The 24,371-nt window shown below is 36.9% G+C and overlaps 1 protein-coding gene across 1 annotated transcript; it reads right to left on the reverse strand.

Annotated features, from left to right (window-relative positions):
• Positions 1 to 477: 477 nt before the first annotated feature.
• Positions 478 to 23,491, reverse strand: zdhhc9 (zDHHC palmitoyltransferase 9). Its single transcript, XM_084430742.1, has 9 exons — positions 22,683 to 23,491; positions 13,533 to 13,693; positions 9,698 to 9,856; positions 8,214 to 8,351; positions 6,110 to 6,158; positions 5,833 to 5,935; positions 4,092 to 4,195; positions 3,785 to 3,893; positions 478 to 2,002 (listed from the first exon to the last, which is right to left on the reverse strand). Exons 1-9 carry the CDS (start codon positions 22,847 to 22,849, stop codon positions 1,835 to 1,837), a joined length of 1,158 nt encoding a protein of 385 aa, XP_084286868.1. The 5' UTR covers positions 22,850 to 23,491; the 3' UTR covers positions 478 to 1,834.
• Between the last annotated feature and the right edge of the window lie 880 nt (positions 23,492 to 24,371).

A 24,371-nucleotide genomic window follows, 5' to 3' on the forward strand; every position in this document is an offset into this window, starting at 1 on the left:
TATTAGCATATGACACAAAATTCATGATAAAAACAAAAGTAGCAGGATTGATTCAGCGCAACTTTAAGCACATTTCCATAATACCTTCAGCCTAGCAAATTAATATTCACATCTTTCATACACAGTAACAGTGTAAACAATCATCACAATTGTTCACACCATTGTACTCATTTGCTATAAACTAAACATCTGAAGCACATTCTGTTAGTTATGCAGGACTACATTTCCTGCAATAACGGACTTTTACCCTCAACACATTTTTCAACACCAGTAGAGTTACTAACAAACAAATGAATGCATCTCACAAACACTCCAGTTCATACACTTCCAAATGCTTTAAGATGGCACTGAACGGGTATCCATTTTAAGCTGGCTTTTCCAAATCTTTAATTCACTTCTTATCAATACTGCCCTGTGTAGCTGGTTATGATGAGAAACGCATGTAAAAATATATTATCGGTCCCTGAAGTCTGTAGATGTGTCCCTTACAAGTGGCCATTAACATACTACAGTGAAATTAGTAAAGGTGACTACATTGCACGTTCGCTTCTACACTGGGGCAAGTTTTGCTACCTTAAACATGGTTAAAAGAATGTGTGGGAAAAGAAAAACAAGCACAATTTAAAGATATTTCTCAACTGAATGCAAGAGCATGCTTAAATGACACTGAAGATGGATTGGTCAACTAGCCGTTTCCATGCCTAGACTCATAAAGGTTCATTTTCAGATGTAAACTTTATCTTTAATTTATTCTGTGTACAAACACAGCACTTGGCCTTGTGTTGTAATAGCCAACTCTTAGAAAAAAGGAAAATGGGGAAAGATAGTATGATGCTCAAATGTCAGGCGGTTGTGTAAAGACCTCCCTAAATAAGACAATATGGAGGGAACGTATTAACTTAAAGATCAAAATAATAGTAATAACAAATCAGGCATGTTGTCCACTTCTTATAGGGAATTTGCAGCTTCTCAGTTACTTTTACAATATGTACATTAACTCCATGGCTTTTTTGCGTTCTGACAGATCATTAGCATTGTATAAAAATGACGTTGACTTGCATGTACAGGTATGAGTAGTATGGGGCATTATGAGTCTTCTGTAGATGTAATGGTAGAGCATAGATAAGGCACTCTTACTGATGCAAATCGGCCTGTACTCACTGGCACATACATCTGACGGCCTCTGCTTTCTACCATCCATGCTGATTGTAAAATCAAGTCTGAGCTTAACTTTCTGAGTTAAATCACATTTATAACTGACTGACTTACTAAGCTGATCCAAACGACCCCATCAACAGAATAAAGCGGTTTTGTTGGGCCTAATGTCAGTTTATGACTAAAGCACTTTTCCTTATCACACTTTAAAAAAAGTCTAATCCAAAGGGCATTTTTCACAAACTACTATAGAAGCAAGTTATGGGTTTTACAGGGCACACAAATGGTTAGGAATAATGGAGGCAGGCTATACAGAAACGAGTAATGACACTGAAAAAAAACAACTGAACATTTCACAAGCTCTTTCAAGGGAAATAATGTCCTCGTTACGTTTAAGGGTAACCTATTCTAATCTGACTCCGTCTATGGCTCCCCATTTCCCTCATTGTGAGTTTCATCATGCTGTGATTCAGAGAGGAGAGTCTCAAGACCTCCACATCTAGTCTCGAGTGCTAGCGCAGGATCCAGGCTGGATAACTCGCTCTGCGAAAGAGTATCAGAGAACATAGGCCACTGTTTTGAAAGTCACAGTTTTTGAGTCAAAACAGTTTTTCTGTGTGTGTTCCTTCATGTGAACACATTCAGAAGTTTGAGAGAATTCTGGAGAACGCAGCCAAAGCTAGTGGGCCGACTCTTTGATGACCCCAGGGGCGACGGCATTGGGGGAAGTTGGCGAGGGGGGTTTCTCATCTTTAGGGGAGCTGGCGCTCTTCTGGGTGCCTTCACCAATGCCAGGTTTGGCTTCATCAGGGGTGTGCTCATTGGGAATCAGGGGAGCTGAGGATTTCTGCAGGAAGTGCAAACACACCGTTATCAATTAAAGAGTGATATTCACATCAATGTGAATGTGTGAGTTAGGGTTAAATGTAAACCAGTAGGTCCTTAAACATGTTTCAGAGGGAAGATTTTGTAAAGCCAGAGTGTCTAATAGAGTGCAACAGTGCCCACCCAATCATATCATTACAAACTGCTTTTTTTTTTAAATCAGACAAAAAGACAAGAGGTACAAGACTGTGTACTTAAAGGTATAGTTCACCCAAAAATGAAAATTCTGTCATCATTTACTCACCCTCAATTTGTTTCAAACCTGTATGAGTGTTTTTTTTTTTGTTTTTTTGCTGAACACAAAAGAAGATATTTTGAAGAATATGGGTAATTAAACAGTTGATGGGGCACCACTGACTTGCATAGTATGGAAAACAATACTATGGAAGTGAATGGTGCCCCACAACTGTTTGGTTACAAACAATCTCCAAAATATCTTCCTTTGTGTTAGGCAGAACAAAAACATTTATACAGGTTTGGAAAAAATTGAGGGCGAGTAAATGATGACAGAATTTTAATTTTTGGGTGAACTATCCCTTTAACGGCTTTAATGAGGGAAAGAACTACAATCCCAAAAAGGAATTGTGAATGACGAATCACATTAAAATTATTGAGAAATACAAAACTATTGATTTAAATAGTTCAATATATAATACTTGTTAAGTTTATTGATTAATTTGCATTCACATTTTTCAGTAGTGTGAGTGTGTAGAGAGACTAACTCAACTACATCATTCGCAGAGCTTCATGGGAGTTGGAAGCTGCCACAGAATTATTTTGGTGCAATTTGCTTGTTTCGATTCTCTGGTTGGTGGAGATTTCTTTGCAGAGTCATGGGTAATGTAGTTTTTCACCAAGAATTCCACGGTTAAACACGATTATATATATATTGTGAATATATGTTGTTTAATGTTGTAAATATATATAATGTGATGGCTTCAACAAAAACATATGCTATCAATTAACAACACCCTCATAGCTCACAGTAGGTCTGTCTTCAACAGTGTATAAGTTATCATTAAAAATCAATGAATAGGATTTATACTTCGGGAACCCTATTAAAGAGAGAGGAAACTACTTGATTCTTAGGTGAATCATCATAGTAGTGGTCATGGCCAATTGATGATAATTCGGAATTGTCTTCACTATAATAAAATTTAAAAGGAAAAAATGGTTCTATGGGAGAACATAAGACAAAAAAAAGTTAGGAATGCTTATCTAGTGAAACATCTGAAATCTCTAAAGCAATTTCACCCTTGACAATCATTCTAAGGATAAAAAATAATCATCATTTTATACAGACTGCACTAACAAAAAGCAATTTCTAGCCAATTAAATATTTTAGAGCCAAGCATAACTAGACAAATATATAGAAGAAATGGTTAGAAATAACACTTAAATTCCCTGATGTTTTTTTATGTTCATGGGAACCCTGATCCACCTTTACATTTTTACTGATATATTTTTAGGGTCTTTACCGATATAATGGACATGCAGAGCTGTACAAACTTCAGCACTATGACTATCTGCCCTATGAAAGCCACATCAAGTTAAAACCGCTTAATTCATTCATTTACTCCACTTGGTTCTTTTCCCTGACCTTCTAACCCTCCCAGCTCTTAGGGTAATTGATTTAGGATTCTTGCAGACTCACTACTCAACGCACAGTAAAGCAGCCAGCAACATTTCTGCCTAATGTACACTGGATTGTTCACTCACACACTCGTAAAAAATGCTGTCTTACTGTGGTTTGTGAAACAGGGTTGCTGCCCTTATTGGTAGAAGCAGCAGACGCATCGGAAGGGGCGGGGCTAGACGAGTCTTCCAGCATCACACCTCTTCTGTCCAACACACTGGAAGGAGAGAAAGACAGAGATATATAACCCTGTGTTTAGAAGTGGCACAATGTAGCATCTGCAAAGAAATGCTGGAGCTTTTCCCAAAACTAAAATTACTAGTAAACGTCTTCATATCTAATGCAATGACATCCAAAGTACCAAAATACTTTTTGGAGCCACTGTATACAAGCAAAACTACTGTAATCTTCCTACCTGGGGTAAGCAGGGCCACACAGAACCTCACAGCAGTTCTTAAAGATGTTCTTGTGACTGTAGGGGTTCTGCACACGGTTCTTTCCCGACCACGAACCTTTGATCTGTGCAGTAGAGATGAAGAAAAGAAAACCAGCACAATGTCAGAACAGCTGTCAAGTTCTGATTCAACCTTCAACCTTCAACTGGATCTTCACTCTGATGTTTTATGTTTTAAAGCGTCCGTGAAAATGAGAGGCTTGATAAAAAAAGAATCTCTTATTTATTATCCTTTATTCAAATGTGCTGTTTCAGTTCTAGCCATCCCTATGGATTTCATTTGATCTAGTCAAGCGCTTCAAGGTTCTTCATCTTAAAAAGTCATGCTGTTACTGTTTCATCTGCTCCTAGATAGAAATGTATGTATGCATCACAGGCAAATCTAAAAAAAAAAAAAATGTCATGCATGGTATTCCCCAACAGAAATGTTACCAGCTTCAGGTTTCAGTATGTAGTTTAGTTGTATCTGCAGGTATTGATAAATCTATTATAAGCAGGATCCAATTTATACAAAATCAAAGGCGAACAACCATCATGTCACATCATATTACTTGCAGCACTTGCATCCTTCTCTGAAGCTTCCTCCCTTTCTCACTCTTTTTTTCCTCATTAACAGGAAAAGAAGGGCCAGAGGGCAAATGTGGCAAGAAAACATTTTAAATTAATCATTAGGGCTAAGTGTGAAAATGCCACAGAACTACAGATTATGCTAAACTAAATCAGAGCACTCAAACTGCTGCAGGGTATCTAAGCACTATATGCAATATATATATGTGTGCGTTTGCAAATTTTTTCATGAATAGGGTACACAACAGGATATGAAATTCCCCGTTTTTTTGTTTTCTTTTCACCGAAAGGAGATGCTCAACCTTTAGAAAATGTTGATCAGAGTTTAAATTATAAATTTTTTCATTAGTTTTTTTAATAATAATAATTTTTTTCTGTGGGGTTTGGAATTTTTGCACCCATTACTAAATTATTGTGTGACTTTTGCAACTAAATATCCTTAATAAATCCTGATTTCTGTGATTTTCTAGCAAATTAAAATGAAGCCTATGTAACCAGGTTGCAAAATGTATAATTAGACTACATTTTTAATTATTAGACGTAGAATATTTAGATTTCATTCCAATAATAAGGAACGTTACGTGGTAACAGCGTTAACAAAATGTGGGACTCAAATGTCTTTTTTTATAGTTTTTCATTAATTAAAATTTGCTTTAAAAAGATAAAAAATATTTTTAATAGAATGAGTTAAATATCAGTTCAACAGTTTGGATACAGTCACAAAAGTAAAGAAATCAGCGGCCAAAAATGTCATAATATGATGTGCATAAACAACCGATGCATTTAAAGCTTATTTTCATGCAAGGTTAATCTTATGTTACATAATAGCTTATCTAACGGCAAACATAAAAACATGGGATTTGTGCCTCTAGTGCTTTAAGAACGTAATGAGACACCACTGTGTACCCTGTTCATAAACAGTGCCATAAATACTGTATATACTGTACATAAAACTCATGTTGAGATGTTCTCTGTGCTTTCTTATCGCAGAGAAGGCACTGTTGCCAAGGTGACTGCTGGATCTAGTGTGCTGAAATGCTCTAGGGCATGTGTTTATCTTTCCAGCCATGTGACAGCAGCAGGAGTCAAGAACCGACAGTAGACTTTGGAACAGACAGGTAAGAAACAGACTTACATCTTCATTGGTGGTCTGGTTGAGGGAGATCAAGTAGGTATGGAAGCCAGTCAATCCCACCACAGACCAGAGGGTGAAAAAACACACCAGAACCTCCAACACAGTGCAAAGGGGAGTCAAGGACACAACATGCTCAAAAATATCTACAATATGCAGAAAAAAAATGTGTTCGAACTTTGAAATATCTTTGTTCAGCAATACAAAAGTTTTTTTTTATATATATATATATATATATATATATATATATATATAAAATATAGCTAAAATCAAAGGATATGTTCCAGGAGTTTCTTTAAGGGTATTCACAAATCCTGAGTCCACAGATCCTATAAAACACACAAAATTGTATTCATTTACATTATGTATCCATGCATGCATTGCAAGCATTAACTCACTGCATCAGCGGTCTCAGTATCTCACATTCTCTCTCCCATTATTACATGTTCAGAAGATTTTCGCACATCCACCCACACTCTGCCAGTGCTGAGAAGTTAGCACTGTTCGTTTACATTCACCTTTTCAACCACAGTAGCTACGTTTGCATTCATCCTCGTAATGTGATGAAGGAATAGTTTACCCAAAAATAAAAAATTTGTCATTATTCATCACCATCACAGGCTAGCAAACTGAAAGGATAAAATACATACTATAAAAAGCATCAGAGAGTAGTCTGATACTATACACTTAGATTTTAAGTGAGAAACATAACAAAATGCACACCATTATTCACTAATGTATTAACCTACTTAGTAACTCTCAAATTGAATATGACACCTATAGTGAAGGTTTGGCATGATGACATTTGGTTATGGGATAATTGAGAACCAATGACGTTTGATGTTATTGATGTCCAATCTGCAATTTAAACTTAAATATCGTACTGTGCATCATACAAAGCAATCGTATGGCCTCAGGAGACTTTTATAATACAGAACGCATTTTAAGGTAATTTGCAGTGGTTTTAAAAACAATGTTGTGAAGATTATTTAAAAATTCTATTTTTGTGTTCCACGGGAAAAATAACAACATACCGGATTGGAATGACATGAGGGTGAGTAAATAATACCATAAGTTTTAGTTTTCGGCCAACTATTCCTTTAATAAATATGATACTGATATCTCAGTTAAAATTAAGTGTTCAAGTAAACACCTCAATCTGAAAATATGATCTGACTGTCATCAATCCAAATTAAATTAAAGACAGATTGAAAGAGGTGGTGTATATCTTAACCTGTACAATAACTGCCATGTAAACCTTTAAATACAGCAGCTTTCACATTCAGATTAAAAAGTACCTCGTATGCAGCCCAATACAACTCTCTCCCACCTGATGAGAAGAAAGCTTTCTAGGCATATTTTTTTATTCTGTATGTTAGAAATGCAAACATGCTAGTTACACACTGGGTTGGAGTTACCTACTGTGTCTACAATGGAAGAGACCGATGACTGCAGATACATATGGTAAGAATTAAATTAGATTCAATGATTTAAATTAATAGGCCAGACATTGTAAACAGCACAAGCTGGATTCGATGAAAGGTCAGAACTGATTTTAAAACAATGAAAAATGAAAGCACATATGATATTTGAGAAATCAATTGTGTATTTCAAGTGGATCTGGGAAATAAAGTGATTGGCCTCACTCTTCAGAGAGTCAAAATGGAAACAGTGTAGACAGCTTTGTTTATTATAATTAGAGCGATCTCATTTTGTTGGGTTGCGATGTCTACATGATGTGTGAGTAAGGCTTTCTTTGACAAGACTCATAAGTTTCTTGTTGCTATGGCAATGTTGACACGAAAAGCAGCATTTTGTTTAAAGTACATGCACAGTAAACAGATATTTCTGTCAATACAGAGTCATACTCTATAAACCAGTCAAACTGCAGATTTTGTAAGTGCGAAGTTATTCAGACTAAAATCTGTGCACGTCATAAAAAACAAATTACTGAATTATATCTCTATTATGATGCGTTTTACTTTGATATTGAGATCAGAGGCTCAGAGCAAATTGTCCAGGCATTTGTGTCAATTCTGCTGCTCTCTCATCCTTGCAGTCTATGATACACTTTGAGAAGGGAAAGATCAAAGAGAGCAGACATTTACAAGAGCATAGAGGCTCTTCCAATATCCTAAATGCTGCCGGACTGAACCACACCTAAGAGAGCAGCATTCGAGTACATACTGAGTGTCGCTTAAATGCACTTGTTTTCCCAGAAACCTTGATCATTAAGCTGGTGTACCGTCTGTGCATTTTAAATGGTTATCGATAACATGAAAATTTAATTCCCTCTTTCAAATAATTTGCTTTTGGATGTCTAAAGATACATATGCACACCTATACACTCACACACAAACACACGTTCTTGCTGTGATACTCACGTAGAACCACATGGACGATGTCGAAGGCGAAGATATAGATGGTGAGTAGAGACAGCGAGAGCGTAAACAGGTAGAAATATCGGTAATTCCTCTTTCCTACGCAGTTTCCGACCCAGGGACAATGATGGTCAAACCGGTCTGAGGGAAGACGCACAGAATCTTGAGACTTTACAAACAAACTTTCTCATAACAATTTGTGAAAGCCTGAAAGTCAGTTTCCACATTCTAACACTGATGGTGGATCTACTGACAGAGATGGGCAGATATTTTTAGCTGCTAAAAATATCTGGAGATGGTACCCAAACCAGAGATTGTATGTGAGGCAGGTGCAGGGCGCCCAAACAAATGGCCCTGTGTTCAGGATGACTGTGCAAAGAGAGCAAAACTGAGCCATCGGTGAACTCTCCAATATCAGCATTATGTATGTGTGAGCGAGTGAGTGTGCTGTCTGACTCATCTCTCAACAATTCACTATTATATTGGAGTGTCAAATGGCATGTACAGGTGCAACTATATCAAAGGTAAGAATTCTTGGGTGTAGACATAGTAAAAAAAAGAGAAAATTATATATAAACAGCATTACATATATATATACTGCGCAAAAGTCTTAGTCACGTTAATATTTTCACACAAGATAAGCCAGTTATTTATATATTTTGCTGTAGTATATCAGTAGGAAATATCAGTTTACATTTCCAAACATTCCTTTTGCCATTCATTTTAATAATCCAGTGAAGGAGTCTGACAACAGCCGGTATGATCCACACTGAGATCTGATCTCACCATCATGAGTCTGTCTGTGATTACATGAAGAAACTGAGACAGACTAAATCCAGAAGAACTGCGGCAATGTCTCCAAGACACTTGAAGAAACTTACCTGCAAAGCTACAGTACTGAGAAAAGTTTTAGGCACTTGTGTAGAAATGCTTTCAAAAATAATATCATAAATAGAATAAATAGATTTTTTTAATGTTTGTTATCAATGTTTTTTGATGAACAGAAAATTCAAAAGAGCAGCATTTATAGTATTTAAAATATAAATATTTTTTAATATTATAAACAAGACACTTATCACTGTAAAGCTGCGTATTGTATAAAGTGATGAATAAATAAAAGGTGACTTGACTATAATTGTCACTTTTGATCAATGTAATGCATCCTTGTTGAATAAAAGTATTAATTTCTTTTTTCCTTTTTCTTTTTAATTATTGACTACCAAAATTCAGTCATTTAGAAAAAAGCATATGGAAGTAAAATAATGACAAATGTTTTTGAAACAAAAAAGCTTGTTGAATTGCACTACTTGAAAAAAATATGCATTGCATTAACCCTGCTTGCATTTTAATGCATTGTATTTTTAGGGCTTGCATTTTTATGGGCTGTCATTATTTTACTTCCATAAAAGCACACCTCTTCTGAAAAAGCCACACTATTTGAGGTACCACTCATAGCTGGAGTATAGCTTAAGGTTTCAAACACTCACCCACACAGTTGTCACAGATGCTGCAGTGGGAAGCACGAGGGGGTCTGAAGATCTTGCAGGTGTAGCAGTACTTCAGCTTGACGATCTGGTTGTTAATTTGCACATTCTTGATGCGAGGCGGAGGCCGCTGTCCAGCCAAGACGTTCCCATTGGCCGCTTCTGCAAGAGTTGGGTAGAAACAATAAACGTGGCAGCCAAGCTCTCCATATGCATGACACACGGCACAGCCACTGATGGAGGACTCACAAGGCTCAAGGGCACTCCAAGCAGTATGACTCAATGACACAAGACACCTTATAGGAATAGGTCACCCTCAAATACAACAGTTAAAGCATAATGATTTTTGCACAAAAGTGAAATGTTAAGATGAAAGAGATTAAAATGTCTCCTATAAAAAAAGGATTTCAAAGGACATTATTAGAAAACATGAAAAGGGTTAAGCTAGTCATTATCACAAAATAAACCTTTAAGAGCAGTCAAGACCAAATCTACATGAAATATTCATTTAAATTATCATGATTTGATTTGATTTGATTTGATTTACAGTTTGGTGATCATCATCTAAAAATATTTGACCAAAAAAATGATGCAATTGACCAATGCAAAAGGCATGTAATAAATTCTGGGATGTACATATTAAAGATAAATTATTTTGGTGATTTTTGCCTTTATTGTGATAGGATAGTATAGAGTGGACAGGATGCAAGGTGAGAGAAAGAGGGAGGACGGGATCGGGAAAGGTCTGCAAGCCGGGATTTGAACTTGGGTCGCCCGAAGCGCAACAGCGCTATTTGTCGGCGCACTGCCCACGAGGCTATCGGCACCGGGGGTGTACATATTAACACAAAACAAAATTAAAACTTTTTCATGATTTATTGTCTCCTTGGATCTGAATGCTTTGAATGCAGACCACTGATATAAGAATTTCATCTTTTCTACTCCCTCTCCTTTATTTGCATTTGCTCAAAATGACTCATTTTCATCTGTACAATAATGAAGGCAAAGCACTTTGTTTACATTGCAAAACAAGACTCGAATTTCATCATGCAGTGGAAAAAGGTAATTTAATTTCCTTACATTTGTCAGCTCTGTACTTTTTTACTCCGGGGAAATGGCTGCATTAGCATTTGCTCAGGAGGCAGAACTACACTGCCTCCTAATCCACATGCCAGGGTTGGCTAAACCTGCACATCCGTACTTGCATCTGATCCAGCATTAGCCACTTTTAATCAGCAACACAGACATTCATCTAAAAATAGCATATTAAAGCCGGGATGTTGAAATCGAGCAGAGACGGCAGAGGAAATTTGTAGAAATCAATCTTTGCTCTGCCCTGCTGCAGCACTCAAACATAACTGCCCTGTTTTAAGAGGGTACAGTTGAATCAATACCAACATTTTGGCTTTGGTGCGATAGGGGTCCAAAAAAAAACAAAAAAAACAGCCTTGAGTGACTAATGAATTGAAATCAAACCAGGGCTTTCAACACATTCAACAATTCGATGTAAATAATTTGTGAACATTGTTGTTGTTGACCTGATAATGCATTTAGTTGCTTTTTACTTACCAGCTATAATACCACATACTACTTTCTTCAAAAAGCTTTCTACAAAAATGTCTCTGTCGCCTTAATGTACAAAATAAAATGATTTAATCAATTTAACTTAAACTACTGACTTTGACTTAAATTACAGAATGAAAAAGATCTAATAAATTAGTTTAAAAAAATTATACAAAAATAGGGCTGTCAATCAAATTAATTCAAGTGACCTTGAAAAAAAAATCTTTATCTTTAATCCTTATCCAGTAAATCACAAACAACTGGAAAAGTCATAGGGCCTTCCAATATCAACAAAGAGGGTTGAAAACCACTAACTTAGCACTTACTTAGTTCATACTGGACATGTTTTTTAGGTGTTTCTAAACATTAATTTACATCAATTCATTGTTACGCTTTTATGCCTGGATTTGCAATACGATGTTATCATAGTGCTGTATATTTCGTGTACCATTTAATGTTTTTAGTACCAGTATACAACACAACCCTATTAGAGAGAGCTGAAGAACAATTCTAAACGTGAATATGTTCCACAAAATCAGTGAAAATAGGGGTTAGCGTATATATAATAATACAAGAGGTTACTGTGAGTTATCAGGGTTAAAGGAAATGATGTCCTGGTTTATTGAACATCAGTAATAACAAATGCTGCACCGCCCAAAGGCACCTCTGAGCATCAGCGGAGGTGCTGATGTGTAACACAAAGAGTAATCCAGGGAGGGGAGTTGGGATGAGGGAGGTGGAACAGAGAGAAGAGAGAGTGGAGTGTGTAGGGAGATGAGTTCATCTTAACTGTAGCCCAGATCTTGAAGTCAGTACAGGGAACGGTGACACGCTGGTGACTGAACTAGACAAGGCACTATTCCCACAGAGCCACAACCACACAAATGAAATCACTAGAAGCGAAATTATCAAGATGACAGCAAGTTAATTTAATCTAATTGCAATTAATTAGTCAGACGCAGTGATGTTAACCTTTGTGACATTCAAAGTAGGACACATTTGCACAAAAAAAAAAAAAAAAAAAAAAAAACTATAAATACACATTAATTCCTTATTATAGTCCTATTTTCTTTAAAAAAAGTATATTTTTGCCGCAGGGTAAATGGGCATTTTTGCCTCTCTCTCTCTCTCTCTCTCTTTTTTTTGTTTTGGCAATAAAATCCAATGGCCATTTCAGTTCACTTGAATCACTGAGGAAGACGACTGAAAAAGGTATGCGGAAATCTACTAAGGCAATTTCTTTCACCCTTTAACAATGAATGTTTGAGCAGACAATTTAAGTCCAAGAAAAATCCTTGCCATTTAAGAAAAGACAAGACAAATGTCTTCAGTAAGTCCTAGGATTTGAATGAGCCTTAACAGTTTTTTCTGCCAAACACCACTGCAAAAGATATAACTTTCACTCAGTATAGTGATAACACTGGTTTCTGTTCAAGGCAGTTGACGTGCAATTGTGTGGGTGTGCACTAGTCATGTGAAAAATATCTGTTTTTTATTTAACTTTTTGTGCCTTTAATGAATACTAAAGTGAAGAAAAACAGGAAAGTGTAGAGGGAGAGAGAGAGGGAGGAATGTAGTTGGATCAGAAATGCATGGATAAGACTCAAACTTGCACTCTCCTGGTGCAGCTCAAGACCACTGTAGCTGTGAAATCTCACTTGTGCATATTCAGAATTATGTGGGACAATTTTTCGAGACTTCGGAGAACAAATAATGTAAAAATTGGTGCGTTGCATCTTGAGTTGGCAAGATGAATATTCTTACATGTACAATATTCTTACATGTGAATATTCTTACATGTACAAATAAGAGTAGTTACATTTAGAGGGAAGTTTCCAGGGGGATCTCAATTATTTTGACATTGATGAATACTGTTATAGACTGCTGAGGCAGACCAGCCTAAAAAATCTAACTTTTAAATCTTTTTGTCATCCAAACAACAAACAGTGTATTGTGTAATTGAGTGCAGCAAAGAAGCATCAAGAATATACAGTATATACAGACCGTCAAGCTTGAAGTCAAGAAGAACACAATGTTTCCCAGATTAACTCAGAGAGTTCATGGTCCAACGCACTCAGCTTTTTAATCGCAAAACAAAACAATAAATTAATAAGCAGGTCTGGGCTTACACCGTCCCACTTACGCCACACGCCTGCTACACTATACATGTTCTTCCCCCAGCTGGGTCAAAACAACCGCAGACGGCACTAATGGTTCAAACTATGGCATTAAACCTCAAATACCCTTCCCTGAACTCAGTCAGCCTCACACTCACCGATCTCCATCTCAATAAAGTTGGCCTCCTCCGGCAATGCCCGTGGCAGCACCCCTGGGTCACTGAAGCTGGTTCGGAGCAGCATGGCCATTACGAAGACGAAGAGCAACACTGCAAACACAGGGATGGCCGGAGACAGGTGCACTGCCAGGTACGGGCACCTGTACAGGACAAGAGAACAAGCAGGGTTACAAAAGATGACAAGGGGAACATGAAATTAACAGCACAGAGGTTAAATGAGCATATAAAGCTAAACAGCTATATCTCTAGTTTCAAAAAGTGAAGTGTAGAATTTCCACACAGGCAACCCAACAGCAACATTGGCTCAGCCAATGAGTTTGGGGATGGGACTATCTGTTCATCTAAAGCCGGGTGCACACTGTACGATTAATAATAGTACTTTGCGACTGCTGCTTCTCAGATTGTACAAACATGATCCCCACTGTAAGCCATGTCACACTGTAGGATCTCAGTTGTCATTAAAGTCAGACTGTACGGCAGTCAAGAAGAGTTAAAAATGGACGCAAACAAGAGAGTTTTACATCATCACTCCGTGTCATGTTCGGTGACTGTGAGCTGCATTTACATGCGGGATAAAAATGGTGGCTAGCAAACAAAAAGCGTTAGTTAGCGATCATTTTGATCATGGCCTTTCTTGAAAAGAAAACTATGGAAAAAAAAAGAAGATGTGTGTGGAGAAAAGAGGAGATCATTGATGAAGAGGGTTTGTAATATCTGTCTGGCTCAGTTCTTCCCTAAAGACAGTCTTTTCTAAGCCCACAATGAAGCAGTCAGGGCGGATGTTTACTATGACTGACTGTGCTTTCTCCATTCCCGCAGGCACACAGCCATACAGCAATAAATTTGGTTGCTCCCATAAATTGCGGATGACTTGGGTCCTGTAAAAGTGCCTCCCTAGGCTCAGGCTGCAGCAGATTGGTCGGATCCACAGGCCACTGCATAGAGCTATTAATAGGGTCACCCTGGCTCTCCTCCACCACTCCCTCCTGCAATGTAGACCTGCTATACTAATGTATGGCCAATACATCACTATAATGGTACATCTTATCACAGGTACAGTTCATTCCCTCTCAGGGGGAAATTTGCTACACTTAGCATTCTGCGTGTGAAAAGGACATCTTTACACTAACACTACAGTACAGTTAGACGGGATTTGACTAGTCCAGACAATACAAAGAAGTAGACTTTTGTAATAAAAATGTGAGGTGTGCTTGCCTGTGCAAAAGTTGCATAGTATGATACTATGGAGTTGTGAGAGGTTGCTGACATGCAATTTAAGACAGTGGTTTTCAAACTGGGGTTCAGGGACTAGTATTATTTTAGTATTGTTTATATACTACTATATTACTATTAATAATTTTGAATAAACTTTTAGATTTTTATCATGGTAAAAATACACTGTAAAAAATGATTCATGATTTATCACAACTTTTTTTCTTTTGTCAAATCAACTTAGTTAATGTGGTTCAGATAAATTCATATTTTGCGTTTCTGTTGATTAAACCAATCAAATTTTTAATTTCAATGAACTTGAAAATTAAAGCAACCAGGTAACTTACTTTAAGTTAAACTAACATTTTTTTTTTTTTTACAGTAGTTTTTAGTAATTTTGTTATGTGGTAATTTTAAGTTAATATTTCTACATAGAGCTTCCATTAGTTTTTATTTCAGTTTTAGTTATTTTAGTACAAAAAAAAAAAAAACAGAGCAATTCCAGTACGTAACTTAAATGTATTTATTTGAGAGCCAAGGCAACCTTTCTTATATTTGCTTACGTGTTTAATGTAATATTTATATTTTCCTTTATTTCAGCTTTATTTCATGATTTTTAAATAGTATTAGTTAACAATAACAACACTGCCAGGGACCCCTAGGGGACCACAAGGGAATGTTAGAGGTTCCATTATAACATTGGTTTTCAATTCTGGTCCGGGACACCCATCCAATCAGGTGTTAATTAAGAGAGAATATACCAAATGGACCATGACTGAAAATCACTGTGTTATAAGATCCACTTAAAAATAAAAAATAAAAAATAAAAAAATAAAAATAAAAATAAATCTCAGTTCTAAATTAAACACTGGAGTATGTTTTACAAGAAACTATTTCAGTCTTTCTACTTCTAAATGTTAATTGATTAATTAAATGTGTTACTTGCCATTTCTTTAAATTTAATTGTGAAATTTACTAGCAGTTTCTACAAATTGTTTTCAGTGTATGTGTACATACTCTGCTGGTAGAACAAACTTTAGTTTATATTTCACAGGGTAACATTTTACACATTTATAATATTTTAATAATGTTTTTAATTTGTCGCAAGTCTAAGACACTTACATGTATTCCCTGTAGTCTGCAAGGCAGAAAATCGTACATCCAAATCACTAGTAGCACATTTTTCCTCAACAAGCATCATTAACACAAACAGATTTACACACTGAAGTTAAATACTTTTGGAAAGTTAGACTTATCAAGCACTACTTATAATACACAAGATGCATATAGAATTTCATACAAACTATGTGCCAATCTAATCTTCCTATAATGCATACAGAGCACCGGTTTAACCTGTCTACTAGCAGGGTTTGTCTCTTCACATGTCATACTTACTGCTTTAGGACCAGCACACAGTACAACAGATTGCAGCTGTAAGAAATATTAGCAACAGAAAGATAATTTCCAGTCAGAGACTACATGGTACAATTAGAGCCGTTTCACACACTGGTGTGTCAGCATACCAGAGCCATCAATACACTGGAATTCTACCTGTGGGACGGGTCAGATTAGTTTGATCCATTTTAAACTATGAGACTGGAAAACATAAAGAGGAGCGAGAAAAAAATCCAGAGCAGAGCTGGTCGATAAAACTTTCCACTGCCCGGATCATGAGTAGAAGGCTGCAGGGAAATCCATTTATTATTTTGAAAGCTGTGTTGGGGCGGAGAGGAGCAAAACTGAGGAGAAGTGTGTGAGTGTGTGTGTGTTGATGACTTTAACATTATTTTGTCCCAGCCCTGAGCTTCCCGGACATTACCCATCATGCAGTGCTGGATGTGACTTCTCTCCCCATAATCAATACCAGAGATAAGCAGCTAAGCAACCGATATTAAAGATTCTGTTATTGTCACTACTGACGTACAAGGTTTATTTAAGCACCATAATTATCACTTAACTTCCTCCATAAAATAATGTAAAATACACCGTATATTAGCGTAATCAACACCTAACTGTTGAAAATCAACACAAATTTCCTTTTGCAAACCATTTGACAACCATAATGAGACGGTTCTGGAACAGGATATTCAACTGCAAAACTGTAATCACTTGAATCACAAAAAAATGGGCGTATACCACATATGGAGCTATCTGAATGAGAGTTTGCGAAACAATTCCTAAATAGACACTTGGCTACTGGTCAACATTATCAATCAGTATCAGTGCAAGTTATTTCATTCTAATTCAAGGGTACAAAGAAAAAACATTGTTGTGTCTGAAATAACACACCAAATGAATAGTTAACAATAGGATCAGAAACATGCATTACTAAAGTAAACGTGTGGACTTATATGCAACAAAATGGGGGGAATTTAGTGGAAGACTCCTAAAAATGGTATCAAGATAATTAAACACTTGTAGTTCAAAATCATGTACATGCTAATCCACTTGTGTCACGGTTACAGCATCTCCACCCTTCAGTTTGCCTTTACAGCTTGTCCTTAGTGAATTATCTGCACAAATAACAAAGTGAAAAGGACTGTTTTCCACAGTTAAGACAACTTGAAGCACAACTGCAGAGTTTTATGGCTGGCTATATGGAAAGGCTTATCTGTGTGCTGGTAAAATCAATAGAGCTGCTTCATCGGTCTGGCTGGTCTCTCGGTGGAGATCGGTGGGGGCAGGGAGGCTGACAATTATCATAACTGATAGCATTCAGCGCAAACATCCGGTTCTCCACCGGAAAGTATCATGAGGGGAGAAAAAATATGGATGATAGCTAAAAACAACATGTAGATTCATTGTGGTCCAGTCAAATCTGAAAAACCTTTATATACTTGTATACAGTATTTGTGTGTGTGTGTGTGTGTGTGTGTGTGTGTGTGTGTGTGTGTGTGTGTGTGTGTGTGTGTGTGTGTGTGTGTGTGTGTGTGTGTGTGTGTGTGTGTGTGTGTGTGTGTGTGTGTGTGTGTGTGGATGACTTTAACCATCCCCAGCCCTGAGCTTCCCGGACATTACCCATCATGCAGTGCTGGATGTGACTTGTATACAGTATTTTGTGTGTGTGTGTGTGTGTGTGTGCGCGCGTGCGTGCGTGCGTATGTATATGTGTATATTCCTTATTTTAATCTTTATCACACAACTACCTTTTCTATTATTGACTCTGCAACAAACTTCCATAACAGATACACCAAATTCTGAGAGAAAGATTTTCTACTTGTTATACTTCTAAGGATGGAAACATGCATTGATGTATAAATAAATAAAACCAAAAAGTAGGTCAAACTCTTAAGGCGTGAATGGTCCTGCAAGTCCTGGAAACATTCGACATGCAAATAATCACCTTATCCTTCTGAATTTTGCATTGCAAAACTTGATGATATGATATTAAAGTAGTATGCAATAATAGCGCTAACAAAAACAAAAGCGGGGAAAGAATTTGCAAGAGAACAAATAAACTGCAATCTCACATCCAAATGTGACATCAGTGGCTTTCTCTGTGTTAAAGTCTTTCAGGAAAGCTAAAAATACAATAGGTGTAGATAATCTGATAAAAGTACAAAAGGTAATTTCAGTTGTTTCACACAGATATAAAAATGCTGTAATGTACCGTGACATCGCTATGCCTGAAAATTGTAATCACAGCCTCTGTTAATTCTCATAAAGTGTTCACCAATTTAAGAGCAAGTGATTCACAACGCAAATGAATTATTACACATTACTGTCAAAAAAAGCAGCAACCTAATCCCTCATAAAGACAAATTTGCCACCGCTCCAGTTTTGCATTCACATAACACAGGGACACAAAAATCCAAAAGGATAAACAGTCTTCCCTCCTTTATCACGACCCCTGCAGAGGGACAGCACAGACGGCAGCCCTCGAGAGCTCACACACCGTGACACTGACCACAAGTCATACACTTAATTCAACAGCAACAACATGAGTATCCAACATTCAATTATACAGTACGCATAAAATGGATAGACATTTAACTGCTGAGCAACAAAGCCATAAAACAAACATACAGGACAAAGGCAAACCAGTGAAACCTGAACCTTGTACTTCTAATGTGAAAGAATGAGTGGGCGTACAGAATCTGAAGACTGTCAATGTATGAAGTGCTACTATGTAAAAGTTTCCCTGGTGTAAAACTATTTCATTTTCATATTTTAGTAATGTAAGTATGTAAGGTAAAGTCTTTAAGTCTGCATCATTAGCATACAATACAAAATTGTAAAAATAATGTTTTTAAACAGGTTTCCTGAACACTCTGTCTGGCATTGGAGCGCAAACAGACAGTTTTTGCACCAAACTCATGCCAAAGGTTGTTACAGTCACAGTATTTACACACTTCAGGAAGTCGGTCTAAAAATGTCTTCCTTGAAGTTGTTTCTACTTGTTGTTAGGTTTTTTCAGTGTTGTTATTAAATAATCTAAAAAAAAATAAAAAAAATTGTTTGAAAATAAATTAATTGATTAAAAGTTGAAGTTGATTGAAATAAAGCTAAAATAAAATAAATGCTCCCTTGCAAATAACAGAAATAAAATAAGATTTTGTTGAAGTATTAAAAAGTATTAAATAAATTAAAGCTATTTAGAAAAAAAAAAAATCTAATATTTGCATTAATATTAATATAATTTATATTTCTTTCCACATTGATGACGATATCAGGCTAATAGCAAGTGGTTCTTCCTTTCAGCCAATGGTGGATCGACAAACTGAGTGCAGGTCTCAGCACTATGTCTTAAGGCGGGCGTACACTGTGCGAGCCAGTCAGTTAACCTGATAATCGTGTCGAAACAGCTGGTACACGGCACAACTGTACTGCACGGCGAGGTCGGCGACAATCATGAGCTTTCGCACTAAACAGAGAGACTGGAGCTTTCAATGTTGCTGCTATAGCTTCGGATAGGAAAAAAAGAAAACAAAAAAGACGAGTGTGCAAATGATTTGGTGAAAAGCAGAGAACAGCATTGCAATTCCTTTCAATAAAACAATGAAAACAGTGTATTGGTGTGTGTGTGTGTGTGTGTGTGTGTGCTTGTGTATATGGTTTATGAGGACACAATGTGTATAATGATATTACAATGCAAACATGGTTTATATGGACATCTCCTGTGTCTTCATAAACCAAATGGCTTAAAAAACAAAACAAACAAAAAAACATACTAAATGTTGTTTTTGAAATTAAAAAAAAAAAAAGACAAAAGTTTTCTGTGATGAGTAGGTTTAGGGGGAATAGGGTGTGTAGGGGGATAGAATATACAGTTTGTACAGTAGAAAAAAAAATACACCTATGGAGAGCTCCGTAAACCACATATACAAGTATGTGTGTATGTGTCAGTATATGCTCGATCAATGATCTATTCTAGCCTATGTGAAATGGTTGTGCATGATTTGGCAATAGAGGGACAGCCTGCATTAGTCAAAATCCCAGAAATGTTCAAACATGTTTCAAAATTATCAGGAGGTTGGGAGGTGCTCGTAACGTACTTGGCTCGGCTCACAATTGCTCTCACACAATGCGATCGGCAACCATAGGAGCGTCAACGATTTCCAGATAATTTCCTCAGAGAGAAAACCATCTGTGAGCTCGTAAGAGAGCAAAAATCATACCGTGTGCGTACGCCCAGCTTTACACACATACACAGACACACTGCAGATTTTTCACAGAATTTCAAGCCTTCACAGTCAACTCTCATCTCTGAAATCCAAACAGAAGACAAACATAAATGCATTGCAACCTGCACAGTCTTGTTTACACATACAGCCAAAATTTTAAATATAAGTGCATAGACTTTCAGCAAACAGGGACACATATGGAGAGGAATGGGAGGGGAGGTGGGATAAACTCTCTTCGAGAAGACAGAGCAAAAGACTAAGATCTTTAGAAAAAACAGTGCAAAGTCCAGCCCTGCTAATCAGTCTTGTGCTTGAAACTCACTCAGCCCGCAGAGGAATAAACTGTCCAGACACAGAACGCAATAATGTGAGAATTCAGCAATACTCAATAAATAATTCCCTGTAAATTCAGAACAGCTGGAAGCAAAGTGTATCCATAAACACGGTCTGTCTCTTCTGGATATATCATGCTCTGTATTAAATAAAAGATAAAGTGCATATAAAATAAATGTGCACTACTGAAACTTGAAGACCCTGTAGATCTCATGAGACCATATGAATAACCTCAGATGATATTTAATAATAGTGGTTCTTTTGTGATGTGCATATGCAGAATTTCCATCGACTGTTACAATGAAATAGTAAGCAAGCCAAAAAACAACATTTTAATTCCTCTATTAGCCTGTCATGCAAGAAACAATTCACACTTTTGCACTCAGCCCAGTTTCTATGTTAATATGTATGCCCCACAAGGACTAATTATCAGTTACAGCGATATATGAACATGGCGTGCAGTGAAACCCTACTACAGAAGCCAGCAACTCAATAAATGACTGTGAGTTTCTGACTAAGCGGAGGGAATCGTTTCCTGCATGCTGATGATCAGGCCTAATGGAGGAGCACAGCACTGGAGTCTCAGGAAACACAGACCACAGACGTCATTGTCCACACAAGGGAGCCCATATCCACCCAAAAGAACTCTCACATCCAGCTTTATCAACATGCAGCAATCTGCTATTGTCAAAATGTGTTTCAGTAACAAAGATGACACAGCTTTTAAATATTTCCCATCCATCAACAGGCGAAGGATCTCATACAATTTGAAAATATAGGCCTAACTGTATATTCAATCATTAGCAGATCTGTATTTAGATATAGTAGTAGCCATCTATTTTTTTATATTAGACTTGGAGATCCAAAAAGGTTCATATCTCATTCCATTGATGAAACCATACATTCTTTAACAGGCGATATTTACATCACAGTCTAGGCTACATTTTGTAGCAAATATAGCAGTTGATTTGAAATATTATTACAACTGTCATATAGTGATGGTAAGTAATTCTGTAAATTAGCCTACTTAATTCGATCAGTTCACAAGCCGGTCCAGTGAAAACATTTGCAACATGACATAATTACATCACATGGTCCTTGACATCGACCGATATATTACATGATCTGAAATAGCCTAATCTAGACATATGTAAGCAAATATTGCCGATATTACGTTTTAAGGTTATGTTTAGTTTTATTAATTTGTGTTTGTATATCGGTTCAGTTTAGGTTAAACTCATACAAATATAAAAGTAGCCTAATGTAGAACCTAAATTAGTTTTTATTTGCATTTATAAAACAATAGGTAGGCTACCTATAATTTAGGTTTAGGCCTAGGCTACATCTTTTAGCTAAAATGGTTCGCACGTTTTAATAAAATGCTACTCAAAACAAACTGTGGTGTGTATCTGTATTGATGAACTAGTTGTAAACATTTCCAGTAGCCTACATTTTATTTGTAACATTGTAGATTTTTTCTGAACACACACGGAAATCATCTGTTTTCGGTTAGTCGACGAGTCGTTGACTCAACTGCTGGAAGCGATTCGTCGTGAACGAATCGTTGGACCTCTCCGACCAATTAGATTTAAAAGAACGACTCGTTTACGAATCGGACATTTCTACTGTAAAACACAGCCATGGCCAATGTCAGCTGGCACAACTGAGAAATGGCTCGCTGTTACTACAAAAAATAATAATAAAAAATCAGGAGCGCTTCGGTCCTCATCATTTCACACGGACACTTTTTTATTGTTATTTTTTTTCCCCCATTATTACAATGGCATTAAACAAAGACAGTCTACACTGCAAAACCCCCATTGTAATGGGGGGAAAACGAAGAGCCCACACTTCGAAAAACGACATCGCGCGCGTGCAGTGTCGACAGCTCTGATGGTTTTAGTCGTGTCGCTGGCAGTGTAGACGATGTCTGTAATAATCACCAATAACATGCACTTACTCAAAGGCGAAGAACAGAGAGCAGGTTCCAATGATGAGAAATAAGGTCAGGTAAAATACTCCTTTCTGGCGAGCCATCATTACCCGTCCATCGCAGCAGAAGGTGTTTTTCCCAGGTAATTTCTCCCATTTTCGAGTAACCTTCCGTGATATCATCACCGCCGACATGGTAGCGAATGTACAATCGGATTGTCTTTTGTCAATTTAACCTGAAATAATTAACCACAACCGTGTCCACTACGAATGCGTAAAGTTGTCAGCAAAAAAATACAGGAGCTTCTTTCCAAGAATGTAATTCTTCCTTCACGTGTAAGATTTGTTTGTAGGTTTCTTCCCGTGCTTCCTCATGAATCGTTACCATCAGTCTGTAGCTCTACATATCTGCTCTTCTGTACTTAAATCCATGGTTAAAGTCCCAAATCAAAAACCAAAAAGCAAAATCCTCATCCAAAAGCGGAGATGACCCATACTGGCACAATATGAAAGTGATTCCGTTCAAAATTTGTACAGATTTCGAATGAGAAAGCGAAGCTGACGTGAAATAAACGTGTAAATGCTAAAAGCACATCTGGAGAGTGTGTGGACCTTGACCGACTGACATTTATGTCATTTGTTAGGTTGAGCGTCTATCCCGAGAGGAGTATCCGTCCCTTTTCTCTTAAAATGATGCAAAATAAATGTGGGTAAGCCTTTTGTGACCTATGTCGCTTTTTGTGTAATTATTTGTGTAATGTGTAAGATAATCTTTCCTCTAATTTCGCGTCGTAGGATGCAAGCAAGCCTGGATTCTCATCGGGAGCAGGAAACACGCCTAGATTTAAATGTCTCTTCTTAAAGGGCCAGCGTCTCACTGTACAGGGAACAAAGGAATTTTGTCTCATAATACTAATATCCAACCTATAAAGCAATCATTCAAAATAACTTCTGAGCCCATTAAGGGAATGTGATATTTTGAGCTCATTCATTCTTAAGTCTATTTAATTTTGTGGCCTATTCCAGCCATAATTCTTGTATAACCTACCTGTTTGATTTTTACATGATATACATGTTGTTGTTGTTTTTGTCTAATGTCTGTCTGTTTTTATTGTCCCTCATGTGTTTATTTATTGTCTATAAAATTGTGCTACAATGTTTTTAGTCAAACCTGTTTTGACTAATTAATAGCACATTACCTAGTGTCTCTTCTTTCTTTCTTTCTTTCTTTCTTTCTTTCTTTCTTTCTTTCTTTCTTTCTTTCTTTCTAATTAAATATTTTTTTGGAGTATTCAGGAAATGAGATGGCAGGTGAGAAACAAAAGATGCTTTATTCAATTGTTTATGCACCAGTGATGATCGCATGAGTAATTTATCTCTTTTGATCTTGCATGAAAAAGAAAGCCTGTGTCTTGCCTGTTTAATCTCGTAAATATGTAAAATGCTGCATATTCAACATTAAAGCTTAGCTCATGTGAGATTCATGAGTTCAGCCAGTTCATGAGTAGGAGTTCATTAGAGACAGTGGGCAGGAAATAAGAGCTATAGCAAAGATTATTTCAGTAAAACAGAAAGATATTCTCTCTATCTGTCTTTATAAAAAGTGAGAAGAGGTGGCAAATTTAGAGAGACAACAGAAGGAAAATACAAGTAAGTGGCTGACTTGTGCTTCCTTCAGTACACAAGCCCACTACCTCAAACCATGGTAAAAATAAAT

This window comes from Rutilus rutilus (assembly GCF_951802725.1).
Source record: "Rutilus rutilus genome assembly, chromosome: 14".
Classification (NCBI taxonomy): Eukaryota; Metazoa; Chordata; class Actinopteri; order Cypriniformes; family Leuciscidae; genus Rutilus; species Rutilus rutilus.